Here is a 14,140-nt window from a genome sequence, read left to right as displayed (position 1 = left end):
TAGCCAATGAACGCTGGTCTTCGCGCGAGACAACCTCAAACAAAAACATCTAAACACTCTTGACTCAACCTCTAATTAGTAAATTAGTATTTCAACGCGACAAGACGCGTTTATAAGTTATTATGGTATGTTTCCAAATTTCCTCTTTCTCAAACGCGCATCTCAATTTATTGGTTTATTATATCCCGTCTTGTTGAACCAGATATCCATAATCCATATTGGATGATCAGTCGCTACATGTTCATGCATGATTCGCTTAGCGGTTTATACGTTTAGTTTTCATCTGAGCAAATCATTTCGTCCGAAAGTTACCAAATAGGAGTTATCTTTACTAAACAAAATGATGCAGTCTCAATTAGACCCTCTACCGGATGACCTTCCCTTCCGATTTATATCAAAGACGATAGGAAGAGGAGCATATGCATCGTGAGCTCACTTACACCATATTTCACCGTCTCCACTCACTCCGATTATGTACTGACTAATACCTCAGAATCAAAAAGGCCATACCTTTGGATGCCCAATCACCAGTCTTTGCGGTCAAGTTAATTCACAAAGGCTACGCAGTTAAACATGGCCGCATCTCAGCTAAACAGATTGCTATGGAGGTGTCCTTACATTCTCACATCGGCCAACACCCGAATATAATTGAATGGTTTGCGACAGGCGAAGACCATATCTGGAGATGGATAGCGATGGAGTATGCCGAAGGAGGCGACCTCTTCGACAAGATTGAGGCAGATGTAGGCGTCACGGAAGATATTGCCCAGGTCTATTTCCATCAGCTCATCAGTGGCGTGAGCTTCATGCATTCGAAAGGGATTGCGCATCGAGATCTGAAGCCGGAAAACATATTAATGTCAGACAACGGAAACTTAAAACTAGCGGATTTCGGCATGGCGACAATGTTCGAATACAAGGGCCAACGAAAGCTAAGCACAACGATGTGCGGCAGTCCGCCGTACGTTGCCCCTGAAGTATTAGCAGGCGGCCGAGTAGATAAGAAGTCTAGTGAAGTAACCAAATACTCGGCCGAACTGGTGGACATCTGGTCGTGTGGTGTCATCCTATTCGTCCTCCTGGTGGGAAACACGCCGTGGGATGAGCCAACCTCGCAGAGCTGGGAGTACCAAGAATATAAGAAAACGAATGGCCGAAGTACGGATAGTCTATGGGAACGAATACCTGCAGAGGCCCACTCGTTGCTCAGGGGTATGATGAGTATCGAACCGAAGAAGCGATTTACGTTTGCCCAGATACGACAACATCCTTGGTACACCCGCCACAACAAATTCCTAGCCGCAGATGGCCAGATCAATGATCCCATAAATCTAGCAACGAAGATGCTAGAGAACCTACATATAGACTTCAGCCAACAGGCTCCCTCATCACAACGCCAGTCGCAATCACAAGATTCTATGGATATAGATGGCGGCTCGTCTCATAAGATATCCTCCACACAACCAGAAACACCAATTAACGATGTTCTATTCGACTGGGAGAGACCGGTTCTCCGTACCTTAACCGCGTCCTCCACACAGCCTATCTCCCGAGCAGACGCAACATTACCAACACAGTCTAGTAATTTCTTCGACGCCCTGGCCGAGGAACCCTCCATGAGCCAGTTCTCGCAGACGCGCGGGGTGCCGCTCAGCCTAACACAGCACGCACAGCGCTTCAAGGATATCGTCCCCGCGCATTCATTTACTCGCTTCTTTTCGAATATGCCACCGCAGCTACTTGTCCAGATGCTCAGCGATGCGTTGCACAATCTCAGCGTGCCACTACCGTCGGGGCCGCCATACGTCGGCCAAGGTGATCACGTGTCTACTTATAAAGTTAGGACGGTGGACGATCGCAAGCAGGGACTTCACGGGGAGATCCTTGTCGACAAGTACTTATTACCCGAGTCGCAGGAGCTACTCGAAGTGCGATTCGTCAAGCTGAAAGGTGACCCGCTCGAGTGGAGACGTTTCTTCAAGAAAATAGTGTTGCTGTGCAAGGACGGCGTCTTCAAACCGGAGGACTAGAGGGACCGGCCGGTTCACCCAGATATTTGATTTGGGGTTATATAATAGGACGGCCATCTCGGATTAACAGGACGGAACGTAAAGGGGTGGAATATTATCCGGAGTAGGTCTGCTGTATATTTTTTGCGCATAGGGGATACGGAAAAATTATATAGCGGTTAATGTTAGGGGGGTTGCTTATTGATAGACTCGGCTCAGGTATGGCTTTTACCAGGGCTGGATGCGGCATACATAGTTTCATTGTATTCTTATATGCTCTCGTGTATGCTAGGGGGTTGATTGCGTTGCTTTTTGTGAGATATTTGCGAGCTTAACAGGGTGGCTTATCACCGAAAGTGCCAACCAGGTACCACGATACAGAATAGGCCCCTTCATACTATAAAGGAATTTATGATTAATTCAAACACGGAGTGACCTTCTTTATATAGTATGTGCTGGCCCTGAACTGAATCTTGATTAGCTAGAGGATGATTTTGTAGTTACCTGTTGGCACTTCAGGAGATGACCCAGGACGTTGTCCAGAGGCTTCAAGCACCAATTAGCAACATACTATGCTATTCTTTCATTTTCTTCTAGTGTCTCTAGCAAAGGGTATAATAAGGATAGGAATTGCGCCCTCAAACTGAACCCTTACACACAAGGCAAAGTGGCCACGTTAACTATTTCCCAAAGTATCATTTCTATGGAGCTACGCTACTCTAATAGCTTATCATGTTTAACTTATGGTTTACCATTGTACTTTAAGGGGCCTAATGGCTATTCGTAGTATAAAATAAAGGTGACCTCCCGGTTTACTAGACATCACAGAGCGAATACTTCCACGTATTAGACTCCAGTCTCGGTACAGTTGGCCAGCTTGAGGCAAAAACATACACGTCCATTCACAATCAGACATTAACAGGCACCTAAAGTAAGCTGTAAAAGCTTTTTTTTAATCGTATCTAAGGTACGAGAAGATCTAATTACCTAACGAGATGACGAACACACGGACAAGCCACGCGTATTATTGATTAAGTCTTAACGTAGGCTCCCAGGCAATTCCATCCTAGATCAACTTCGTAACCGAAAACAAACGATGATATCCTCAACCAACAGGGGAGAATACGCAAACGATCAGTTAGGTAGATACCTAGATCCATCCAGGCGGACAATTGGGGTCTCTGTTCTGTACATTCCGTCCACGTTGTTGCTGCTGCTGCTCGTTCCGCTCGTCATCCAAGCGCTCGTAACCGCCATGCTGATAGCCGAGCCAGCGATCCCAGGCGCCTCGGACGGCGCCCATGCCCCGCTGAACGAGGCTTCGGGTGGCGTTTCGGCCGCGCTGGAATGTGTGCCAGCCGTGGGGGTAGCAGTTGTGCCATTGGGTGGCGTTGGTGTATCGGATTACGCCTGTGTAGGTGCCGTCGTAGAGGAAGGTCACGCGGTCCATCATCAGCGTGGCTTCGTCGACGGGTTGGGTCACTGTGGGGTGAGGGGGTTAGTAAGTGCTTCTTGGGGAGGGGTTGTATGGTGGTAGGTATGTTGGTAAGTGAGTATGTAGGTAGGTGTATAGATAGGTAGGTAAGTAAGACATGTAGGTGTTTATTAATATTTAGGGGTAAAGATTTCATGATAACTTGACTAGCAAGGTTTCATTCATGAAGGATAAATCAAGGGTGGGATGGAAGAGAAAACTGAGAATCCAACTTACAAGGTAACTCATACTCATCAGCACCAAGAGGGTACTCCATCATTCGTCCGACAATATCGCCGGAGTTGATAGGTCTTTGGAAACCCAAGCGGCGCGGCCAAGACGCACCAAGTGATCGGTCATCAGTTCGCACATCGAAGCCCATATCGTGAACTCCAGCTTGAATAGCCAGCCAGATCTCACGGCGTGTGTACACGCGAGGTCGGCCATGCAGAGACGTACAAAACACGTACGGGGGGATCTGGTTAGCAGGATTCTGTCGGTTGTACTGGGCGATCATGTCTTCCATCATAGCCGGCTGTCCGTTGCCTAACTGTTCGGTGAACGGATTGTGGTGTCGCCGCGGAGGGCTAGGGACGTTGCGAGGATCCTGATAGTTCGAGTCCTGAGAGGCGGGTGGCTTAGTTGGCACAGGAATGTTGCTGGTCGAAGTGATGGTGATTGGGAGTCCGAAAAGAGCATTGAGTGCTCCGAACTCGCCAACTGCAGAGTCCTGGAGATGAGGCCGTGGTTAGTATCGTGCGAGTCTCCAAGAGAGCAGAGACATTTCTAATAGGGATACTCTAAGGAAGAAAATATATCACTCATCATATTGTCAATTTAGAAACTTACCTGCTTGAACATGACGACGAGATCGAAAGTGGGAGCGGCCTGGCTTGCCGTGACGGTAGCGACGGTATTGTCGACTTCAGGCTGGCTCATCGCCATCGATCCGGAGACATGAATAGCGACGAATGCCACCAAGGTGGCAGCGAGATAGTTGAAGAGAAACATCTTGAATACCAAGTTTGGAGGGTAATTGCCAAAGTGAGCGTTGTAGATCTCTCTTGGAAGCTTGGTGAGCAGCAAGAAATGCTTGAGATTTCTTCGCACTTTGAGAAGTTGTTGCAAACTGAAAAAAACTCCAAGATGGGGAAGAGGATGGTGGGAAATAAATAGGTAACAAATTAGGAAAAGTACCTGACGAATTTTTCCTGTGCTTAGTCGCTCTCCTGCTCAGCAACCCAATGATATGCTGCGATGGTCTGGCACCTGGGGCTCCTTCTCCGCCTGCTCTAAGGTATCTATCTCTTAGGGCCCCCATGGACGCATATGCGACTATAAAGACGTTACTAAAGAGGCTGAGGCGGGTATGCGGAGCTTAAGGAGGATGCGAGTACACTGGACAGTGACGAGCTATTCCTCGAGACTTCCTAGAGGTCCTCAGGCCTTATGCTACGATATTTGCTTATGGTAGGAGGGAAGATTACTAGCTTAGTCAAGAGAGAGGAACGACGACGACGGTGTGGTTGCTTGTGATCCGCACTTGAGATATTTCATATATGTCAACGACGACGTGGTTAGTCTCGACATGACACGACTACGGACCTATTGACGATTCACTGTACATTAACAATAAAGGGGTATGCGAAGAAATATAGTGACCGTCTAAGAGAGTTTCTCATTGTCCAAGGGACGCCGTTTGTGATCTTCAGTGCTTGTAGAAATGTATACCTGGCATCTGCTGTCACTGGTAAGGTAGCCCCTGGGACTAGACGAGTTTGTATGGATGAGCTTGTATTTACTTTCATCTTACCATGTGCTCATTTGGGTAGAAATTGTAACTGTACTACGGTTCCTCGAAGACTGCTAGATCTGCGAGTAGATACACTATGGCTGGCATTATACGACGTCATGCTGTAAATAAATATGTTGTAGTCCGTAACAAGGCCATGGTAAGTGTTGGTAGCTGCTTATGGCATGGTGAAGAGAGCCTGTTGAAAAGATAGGATTCTACATATTATAAGAGAATGATAAATATAAATATCAGCATATGAGTTTTACAGGATTCGTCGATAGCCTTGGTAACTATGCTTAACAGGTATTTCTACAATGAGCGCCTTCATAACCAAGAGCCTCATTTGAATATTTGTTTTATAGCTACCTGTTAGGTAAACTTACACGATACTATCACTGAGGCATGATAATATGGTATCACGAGTGTCCTGTAGCGATTGTATTAGTATTCGGGGAAGTTTGTGTATTACGGTTATGAATACCCCGTACGAACCATAACAATCATTCGACATGGCGCACACTGAAGCTACGTCCATAAGAAATACCAATGGTGCGGTGGGTATCTCGAGCCAACCATGTGTAGCTAATATACCAGGAAGTACGGCATTAGGAAAGCGTAAGTACCTCTTAATGCTTGTAGTGGCCATATTGATGAAGTCAAATATGGTTCGTAGAAGAAAGGGCGGGCATGCTCTACCAGTTTGGTTATATCTAAAAGACTGTTCTGGAAGGCCGAGGAGCTGTTTCGAACATAAAGGCAAGATAGGCTGGAGTAGATTATTGAAACATTGTATTTATTTTAAGTAAATATAATATCTAACGCTTCAGTAAGGGGGCATCTTGTGTTCACTCCCGTGAGGCTTATTCTAGGATATATTTGTAGCAATTCATTGCGGTGGTTAGAACGATGATAGGTAAGTTGGTCTATGCCTGAAGGGTGTGTGAGGGAATTTACGTAAATGGTTATATCTATTATACTTATAATCCAGCAAGTAGCTATGATGGAAAGGGTGACCGTAACTAGACCACTTGTGAGACATTTTGATTTAAATTGTATTACAAAATGCATGATGTGTTGCTAGAGTCTGAAGAACCCAACTGTGTCCTTGGTGTGTTAAAGGTAGACTTATGTATTAGACCCCGAAAGATTTTTTGTTTGATTCGTCTTCTCCATATGATTTTGGAGTAATAAATCTTTATTTGTTAAGGGAGTATTTTTATTATGGTAGGGCATTCATCATATTTATCAAATCTAAAACTACAGCTCCTGACTCCTTTTTCGGGGAGAAAAAGAAATAGGGGTAGAATGCTTAGTCATCATACGACCCATATAAAAACCTTTATCGATAAATTCGGCAGCTATCCGAGCTTTGAATCTTCCGCCAAACCGATACGTCATGCAAACCTTCAATTATTTCCATCATTTTCACCCTTCCGGTTTATTGTCTTTGTCTATATCTAAAGGTCTACCACACTAGAGTTTCATCTATTCATACTTGCGCGTGCTATTCGTTTCTTAGTCCTTTTTGCCTTAGTAAAACTTGAGAAGCTATAGCAACATTGCTTTGACCTTGAACCCAACATATTCGACGACCGAATATTTACTTTATATCAAGCAGCTATACCCCTGAATAAGACCATCTTGCCGAACATCCCATTCTACACCGATGCAGATACAAACACCGATACGACAATAGCGTTGAAAGACCAATTGTGAACGAGTTCTTAATTTGAGCTCACCAAGAGACTCAAGGACGCATCTCACTAGACATACATACAAACGGCGATTCGCTAAACCAATATGGCGGCAAAAGGAGATTCTGTTCGTGGAGCATCCGGTCGCTCGCCCATGCGCTTCATCTCCGTCGATAACGTCTTACAATATAATTCCGAAATACCGTCCGGCCAACCGCGTATCCCTCCACAACGAGGCCCCCGTAGCATTCCCGGTGTACGACGCGTGAGTGGAGGTGGCCTTCCTAATCTTGCGTCGCGCACGGGGCAGCACAATATGCCGTCACGGACAACTAGAATCAGTGAGAAGCTGGTTTTATTGCCCGAGACGGTTGACGATTTTGAAGGACCCGACGAAGAAATCGAGTCTGCTTTTCGCGAGGACGAGTCGAGACCATTGAAGGACGAAGAACTTGACGTTTTGAGGAAAAGGGGTGGGCTGCGTGGGAAGAGCTATGCCGAACGGCTACCTAAATTTGAAAGAACGGAGAAGCTGTCGAGGCTCACGGCCTACTGTACTGCGCAGTCTTTCAAGATGAAGTCGACTTCGGAATTTCTTCGCAAGAAGCACGACGCTAAAACGAAGCTCTACGACGACTGTCTCTATACCGTATACCATCTCCCGCTACTACCCGGCGTGGACGGTTGTCGCGTGAGGAGTCGGCCGATACTCAAGACCCCCGGCACGGGCAAGACGGTTTTGGATCTCGAAATCGAACGGAGCGAACGAAGAGACGAACATATGGGCTACTACGACGAATATTCATACAACGAACAAAGCGGAAGTCCCAACCAGGAGAATGGTAGCTACGAATCTGTGTCCGAGGATAGGAGTCAGGATACCGAAAGTAACCATTCTCAAGACTATCAGTCCCTGAATCCTGTTAATAGACTTGCACCTGATGCTAAGCAATTTGCCGAGATGTTTGTTTTCTCGTATGGTGTTGTTGTATTTTGGAACTTCACCGAAGCGCAGGAAAAGGCCATTCTAGCCGATATCACATTTGCAGAGACTGAGAGCGGGACACCGCTAGTCGTGCGACCCCTTGACCAGAGCGATGTCGAGACGGAGGAGTTTCATTTCGAGTACAACGCGGATGTAAAGAGGCCGCGTATTTTCAACGATATGATTACGTTACTGCCGCGGTCGGATCATATGGTTAAGCTCACCATCAGCCACGCTATTGCACAGAGCACCAAACTCTGCTTCTTCGAAGAGCGCATGTCTGAAACCATGTTAAACGCACAGGATGTACCGAAGCGGCTAGCTCTTACTGGAGAGTTGAACATGACGAGGACTGAAATAGTGAAGATTCTTGGCCGTCTATTTAAGAGCCGTGTCGACATCAACCTCTGTAAGTCATATGAATCCCCGAGAACATTTAATTATAACTAACGAGTCATGCTAGCATCGAACATTCTTGACGTTCCTAATTTCTTCTGGGACTCCGAACCTACTTTACACCCACTTTATGTTGCTATTCGTGAATATTTAGAGATTGATCTCCGTACGAAGGTGCTCAATGAACGATGTCGCGTCTTCCTCGACCTTGCCGAGATATTATCAGACTCTGTCGCCGACGCAAAGATGAGTGCCATCACATGGATTGTCATTATTCTCATTGTCGTCAGTATCCTCGTCACCGTGACTGAAGTTGGTCTGCGGTTCGGGATGCTCTCCAAAGAGCGAGGTGAAAATAACGGCGTGTCAAATCCCCAAAACATCCTCGGTGAAGGGTGGGTTGCTGTTAGATCTAATGCTACGCTCGAGCAACTAAGGCAATGGGGCGTGAACTTGAACGAAGAAGAGAAGGCCGCCGTGTGCGGCATGGATTACATTGGGACTACGTTCGCGGGCATCTAATTTTCTTACCCGCGGTTTTCTCCTACAGCACATGCATTTTAGGGTGGTGGAAAATAGGCGCAGGGGAGCAATAATTCTGATACCCATACACAGGGCCTTTGGCGCATTTGTCTCTTAGCCATTCGAAGTATGTCTGCATCACCTTTTAATGTGAATTAACAGTATTTTGATAGCCGAGATCCAAAACCCTCACTAATTCCCTGTTATATCAGGTACTTCGAATCTATTCTGAATCGTTTATAAATCGTGAGACATTTATGGCATATGCTACTAATTAGATATACAGTCGTTCCCTTCATGGTATGTTCAGTACGTCGTCGACGTTGACTACCTGCCCCGTAGCAATGGACCGATTCGCGGCGATACCGGTTAGAATGGACAACGCGCCATCGACATGGCTCGCGGCTCGCATATACTCGTCGGTCGTGGGCTCGCCAAAGAGGTCATTAAGAAGCACAGCGTCACCACCGCCATGAGCGCCAACACCATCCGAAATCTCAATCTCTTGCGGTTTCTCAAACAACTTGCGCAGCGTGATCGTCCGCTTTTCCAACGACCCTTCCGCCGCTTGATCGCCCCCCGAGTTCACATAACTATTCTCCACAACCTCCATCTCCAACCGTCCCCCGGTCCCGTTAAAACTCACCCTAAACCCTTCCCACGGCGCATACGCCGTCAGCGAATACGTCAGCACAGCGCCATTGCGATACCGCACGAGCAAATTCATCGTGTCCTCGATACTAATCCCGTCCCCGAACACGCTCTGGTCCCGGTAATACGCGTCCTCGTGCTCCGCGTCGAGATACATGGCTTTGAGCTGCGGGTGGTCCTCTAGATGCAACGCAAACGGATCTTCTTTGGAGTTTTCGTTGCCGTGCGCGCGCGCGTAAAATGCAGATGGCGCGACGCCGCGGAGCTCGGCGTTCTCGCGCCCGTAGAACTTCAGGTCGCCTTGGGCGTAGACGGTCTGCGGCCGCGTGCGCAGCCAGAAGTTTACCAGGTCGAAGTGGTGCGTGCTCTTGTGCACGAGCAACCCGCCGCTATTGCGCTTGTCCCGGTGCCATCGCCGGAAGTAGTCGGCGCCGTGGGACGTGTTCAGCATCCACTCGAAGTGCACGCTGGTGACGGTGCCGATGGCGCCGGAGCGCAGCAGCTCGTAGACTTTGGTGTTGTGCGGCGCGTACCGGTAGTTGAAGGTCACGCGCACGCGACGGCCGGGGTTCCGCTCCACGGCGTCGATGATGGCGCGGCAGCGCGGGGCGTCGATGGTCATGGGCTTCTCGGTGACGACGTTGCAGCCGAGGTCGAGCGCTTTGGCGATGTATATGTTGTGCGTGCGGTCGATGGTCGTGACGATGACCTCGTCGGGCTGGGTCTCGCGGATCATGCGCTCGAAGTCGGCGGCGGGGAACGTGGGAACGGCGCCGTGGCCGAAGGCTTCGAGGTTCGCGTTGGCGAAGTTCATGCGCGTCTGGTTCGTGTCGCATATGCCGACGATGCGTGACGTTTTGGCGTAGTCCTTTGCGATGGCTGTGTAGAAGAATATCGCGCGGCCGCCGGTGCCTACGATGGCGTACTTTTTACGCGAGGGGCGGAGGGGGGCGGTTATGTCGACCATGGTGGTGGTGTGTTCACCGTGAGAGAGATGTGTTGGACGGCAAGATCTCTTAAGCTGTTGGTGGTATGAGAGTTGTTTTTAAGAGTAATATGTAAGTCTTAAGCGACGACCTTGACTATGAACGCTCTACTGTTCAAGATAATAGTCTTATAAATAGCTATTTGAAGCAACCTCTCTATTACTCCCCGGCTGCGTGAAGAACTTGATATTTCACGAGAGAGGGGATAATCTATCACCGCTTCGCTTGAGCCGTTATCGCTGTCGGGAAAATACCCTGCGAAGTACACAGCTGACGGGTTGGAGAAGGTTGGGGTAATGTTTCCAATGCTTCTCCAGAAGTCAAGTCAAGTGTTAATAGCTCGCTATAGTCTTCTTAGTTGAGACTTGGCAGTTGGCTGGTCTAGCTGAAGAAGGGATGCCGTTTAGCGAGCGAGAGCTTCTCTCACATGGCTTACATATTAATTATGAAAGCCGCGTTTCTAGACTATTTCTAGCTAGGTATGTACAGCGTCGTAAGTCTACATGTCTCTAGTTGGCAAGATATCTGCCGAGGGTGATGAATGGGGTTTAAGCAGCAGCGGGGATAATCCATTAGCTGGATTTCTCATTTAGCCGTATCTGGGGTTCGTCTCCGCCTCCGCCTCCGCTGGACTCGCGGATGCGGGGATCCTGGGGTCGAACTAATATGCTATAGGGAACGAGTTGTCCTTGTCCAATGACGCGTTGTCGGTCTCCATTCTCGGTTATCCCGTAGCGGAATCCTTCCAAGCTAGGTAACTGCTGTCTTGATTTAAGTTGAAAGACGATACGATAGTCGATTTCGGGTAAACGTGTCAACGCTCGTAGCGCCAAGCGCACAGGTAAATAGGGGTTGGGCTTTGACGATACCTTGACCTTGACCGTAGGTTAGTGATTACGCGTGGAATCTTATATTTCCACCAATGGGGGCATATGCCGACACTTATCGGCTACACTGTTAAACGTCGTGTTCGTTTAATTTCAGATAGCTGTCCCGTTTGATATTCAACTAAATGAGGTTGTCGTAATACTGATTATGGTGTAACGGCTGGTATGCTCATAGGTTGTCGTATGAGTATAAATGAGACGAGATTACTCTTAGATCTTGACATATGATAGGTATTAGCTTGTCCTGTCGCCGTCCGAAAGAATGGCATGTGTAGGTAGGTATCTCGGAAACACTTACACGCCTAGCCTGCCGATGTTCCTCTAACAAGGATCTCCGCACCCCCAACTTGCCGTCTTCCCAGGTGTCTGGAACCACCCTTCATATAAGGAGTTATATATGACCACCACCCTTGTATGGAAAGTGATCACCAGCCTTAAAACCAGCTAGACCCCATTTTCGATGAAATTATCTTCGTGTTCCCTCGTGTAGATGCTGGCCCGTTGAGTGCTCTAGTAATTAGACATAGACGACATGACGGACAATACGCCGAAACAGGTACCAGCGGCGGCTGATGCTGCCGACGTCATAGCGCCCGTAGAAGAAACCACTGGGCATGTTCACGCCGTCAGCTCGCGAGCAGATAAAGCCGCCCAGTTTATCGCCGAGCATGGCGAGATCACCTTCACGTATGAAGAGGAGCGCGAGGTCCTCCGACGTATCGACCTACGGATTCTCCCTCTCATCCTCGGCGCTTACTTCTTCCAGCAACTAGACAAGTCGTCCCTTTCATACGTGTCTATCTTCGGTATTATGGAAGATGCCAATCTTAAGTCGATAGAATACTCATGGCTTGGATCTATCCTGTATCTTGCGCAGCTCATCTTCCAGCCTCTTGCTGCTTTTCTGCTGGTGAAGCTTCCTACTGGAAAAGTGATTGGGACAGCAGTTATCTGTTGGGTATGTGGAATAGTTATATATTTTTCGTAAATATATACTAATGTTTGATCTATAGGGTACCTGTGCAGCAATCATGGCGTCTTGCACTAATTTCGGCTCGCTCCTAGCCATACGTTTCCTCCTGGGCTCGTTCGAAGCTATGATCGCCCCTTCGTGCTTAGCCGTGACACAGATGTGGTGGAGGCGATCTGAGCAAACGCTCCGTGCTTCGTACTGGAATGCTATGAATGGCGTAACATTCATCGTTGGTAGTTTGGTAACGTATGGCCTCGGCCATGTCGCCAGTACGAAGATATATCGCTACCAGACTATCTTCATCTTTTGCGGTGTTCTCACTGTCCTTTTTGGAATCAACTTCCTCATATTCATGCCCGACTCGCCCATGGAGGCTAAGTATCTGAGCGAACGCGAGCGTAGCATTGCTGTCGAACGTTTGCGCGCTAACCAGATGGGTGTCGCGAGTCGACAATGGAAATGGGATCATGTTATGGAAACGTTTACGGATTTTAAGACTTTATTATGGTTTATCCTCATTGTCGCAATATCAATTGCAAGCGGAGGTATTAGCACATTTGGCAATCTTATCCTCAAGGACTTTGGCTTTACCAGCTTCAACGCAATTCTCTTCAGTATGCCGACGGGAGCAATTCAGGTTGCCATTATTATCGGATCGGCCTGGATCGCTACTAGGATAGGACGAAAGGGAATTGTTATCACGGGCCTTAGCTGTCTCCCAACAATCGGAACGATCCTCATGTTGACAGTGCCCCGAAACGAGAAGAACAAAGGAGTTCTATTGCTAGGCTACTATCTAGTTCAGTGCTTAGGAGCGATTACTCCTATGGTCTATGCATGGTCTGCGCAGAATACAGGGGGTGATACTAAGAAAAAGACCAGTTCGGCAATGATGTTTATGGGAATGTGTACAGGTTAGTTAAAGGCACAAAGCTCACGGCTTTCAGCTCTTTCACCTTCGACTCATCTCTTTGTTATCGGGGATACCTTGTCACATTATCTAACTCTCAATTAGGAAATGTCATTGGTCCCCTTTTATACAACACAAAGGATGCTCCATTATACCGCCCTGGTCTTATCGCCAATCTGGTCATGTTTGTCACAGTTGGTATTCTTGGGTTGTGCGTCACTATGACCTCACGTCCTCATACTCTGTTCTAATGTCTTGCTAACTAATGAGGTAGACTTATTCCGATGTACCTCATGTTCTTGAATAGATGGCATTCTAAGAAAAGGGAAGAGCTCGGAAAGCAGGGCAATATTATCGACGAGTCTATGGTGAGAAGAAAGGATATGCAGGGCAGTAAAGCCGTCGAGATTGAGCAGAACGAGCAGGCCACCAGGAACATTGAGGACGACAACGGCTTAAACGATCTGCCAGATCTAAAGAATGAGGATTTCATCTATGTATATTGACCTGGATCTGCAAATTTTCGTTATATGCCTAGAATATACATGCATCCTTGCGGCAGTTACCTTTTAGGAGCGTGTGCAAGGAAGGAAATATTGGAACTTTGTCAATTAACTTCTTGTTATGTTGATTTAAAAAGTATAATAACATTAACGGTAAACTGTCTCGTTCTGATCTCCACGCAATGATGATCGATTAAAAACAAGCCCTTTATCTAGTAAGATATTTTTATACCAACATTTGTCCTGATTCTTATTGTTGAGCATCGATTTCTGAAAGAGAAAATATAAGTACAATAGGCGACTTTGTAAGATAATTTAATTGTACCTATTCCATGGTTTCTTTACTTGTGGCCGA

At 47.4% G+C, this 14,140-nt stretch overlaps 5 protein-coding genes across 5 annotated transcripts; 3 read left to right on the top strand and 2 right to left on the bottom strand.

Moving 5' to 3' along the window:
• The first annotated feature begins 33 nt into the window (after positions 1–33).
• On the top strand, positions 34–2,453 carry F4817DRAFT_346681 (Pkinase-domain-containing protein). The gene is made up of 2 exons (XM_049304445.1): positions 34–426; positions 494–2,453. The coding sequence occupies exons 1-2, from the start codon at positions 341–343 to the stop codon at positions 2,028–2,030; spliced, it is 1,623 nt and encodes a 540-aa protein (XP_049156218.1). The 5' UTR covers positions 34–340; the 3' UTR covers positions 2,031–2,453.
• A 706-nt stretch (positions 2,454–3,159) lies between these two features.
• On the bottom strand, positions 3,160–4,494 carry F4817DRAFT_318800 (uncharacterized protein; the record flags this gene model as incomplete). Its single annotated transcript, XM_049300964.1, has 3 exons — positions 3,160–3,491; positions 3,721–4,213; positions 4,333–4,494. The coding sequence occupies 3 exons, from the start codon at positions 4,492–4,494 to the stop codon at positions 3,160–3,162; spliced, it is 987 nt and encodes a 328-aa protein (XP_049156217.1).
• Positions 4,495–6,950: 2,456 nt separating this feature from the next.
• On the top strand, positions 6,951–8,980 carry F4817DRAFT_218725 (DUF155-domain-containing protein). Its single transcript, XM_049298788.1, has 2 exons — positions 6,951–8,366; positions 8,421–8,980. Exons 1-2 carry the CDS (start codon positions 7,079–7,081, stop codon positions 8,873–8,875), a joined length of 1,743 nt encoding a protein of 580 aa, XP_049156216.1. The 5' UTR covers positions 6,951–7,078; the 3' UTR covers positions 8,876–8,980.
• Positions 8,966–11,152, bottom strand: F4817DRAFT_218741 (NAD(P)-binding protein). Its single transcript, XM_049298789.1, has 2 exons — positions 9,083–11,152; positions 8,966–9,002 (listed from the first exon to the last, which is right to left on the bottom strand). Exon 1 carries the CDS (start codon positions 10,491–10,493, stop codon positions 9,171–9,173), a length of 1,323 nt encoding a protein of 440 aa, XP_049156215.1. The 5' UTR covers positions 10,494–11,152; the 3' UTR covers positions 8,966–9,002; positions 9,083–9,170.
• Positions 11,153–11,767: 615 nt separating this feature from the next.
• F4817DRAFT_346677 (MFS general substrate transporter) lies at positions 11,768–13,882 on the top strand. The gene is made up of 4 exons (XM_049304444.1): positions 11,768–12,357; positions 12,413–13,286; positions 13,388–13,493; positions 13,557–13,882. The coding sequence occupies exons 1-4, from the start codon at positions 11,932–11,934 to the stop codon at positions 13,786–13,788; spliced, it is 1,638 nt and encodes a 545-aa protein (XP_049156214.1). The 5' UTR covers positions 11,768–11,931; the 3' UTR covers positions 13,789–13,882.
• The last annotated feature ends 258 nt before the right edge of the window (positions 13,883–14,140 follow it).

The sequence above is a fragment of the Daldinia loculata genome (assembly GCF_022478755.1).
Source record: "Daldinia loculata strain CBS 113971 unplaced genomic scaffold F4817scaffold_50, whole genome shotgun sequence".
NCBI lineage: Eukaryota > Fungi > Ascomycota > Sordariomycetes > Xylariales > Hypoxylaceae > Daldinia > Daldinia loculata.
The sequence above is the reverse complement of the archived record's forward strand: the minus strand, read 5'-3'. Positions and strand labels throughout refer to the sequence as shown.

What these genes read in the sequence shown, in the direction of transcription:
- F4817DRAFT_346681 (XM_049304445.1), top strand. Translation starts at nt 341, where the DNA reads ATGATGCAGTCTCAATTAGACCCTCTACCGGATGACCTTCCCTTCCGA. An exon ending in GGAAGAGGAGCATATGCATC is followed by an intron (nt 427 to 493) that starts GTGAGCTCACTT and finishes CTAATACCTCAG; the next exon opens with AATCAAAAAGGCCATACCTT.
- F4817DRAFT_218725 (XM_049298788.1), top strand. Translation starts at nt 7,079, where the DNA reads ATGGCGGCAAAAGGAGATTCTGTTCGTGGAGCATCCGGTCGCTCGCCC. An exon ending in CCGTGTCGACATCAACCTCT is followed by an intron (nt 8,367 to 8,420) that starts GTAAGTCATATG and finishes GAGTCATGCTAG; the next exon opens with CATCGAACATTCTTGACGTT.
- F4817DRAFT_218741 (XM_049298789.1), bottom strand. Translation starts at nt 10,493, where the DNA reads ATGGTCGACATAACCGCCCCCCTCCGCCCCTCGCGTAAAAAGTACGCC.
- F4817DRAFT_346677 (XM_049304444.1), top strand. Translation starts at nt 11,932, where the DNA reads ATGACGGACAATACGCCGAAACAGGTACCAGCGGCGGCTGATGCTGCC. An exon ending in GGACAGCAGTTATCTGTTGG is followed by an intron (nt 12,358 to 12,412) that starts GTATGTGGAATA and finishes TTTGATCTATAG; the next exon opens with GGTACCTGTGCAGCAATCAT. An exon ending in ACAGTTGGTATTCTTGGGTT is followed by an intron (nt 13,494 to 13,556) that starts GTGCGTCACTAT and finishes CTAATGAGGTAG; the next exon opens with ACTTATTCCGATGTACCTCA.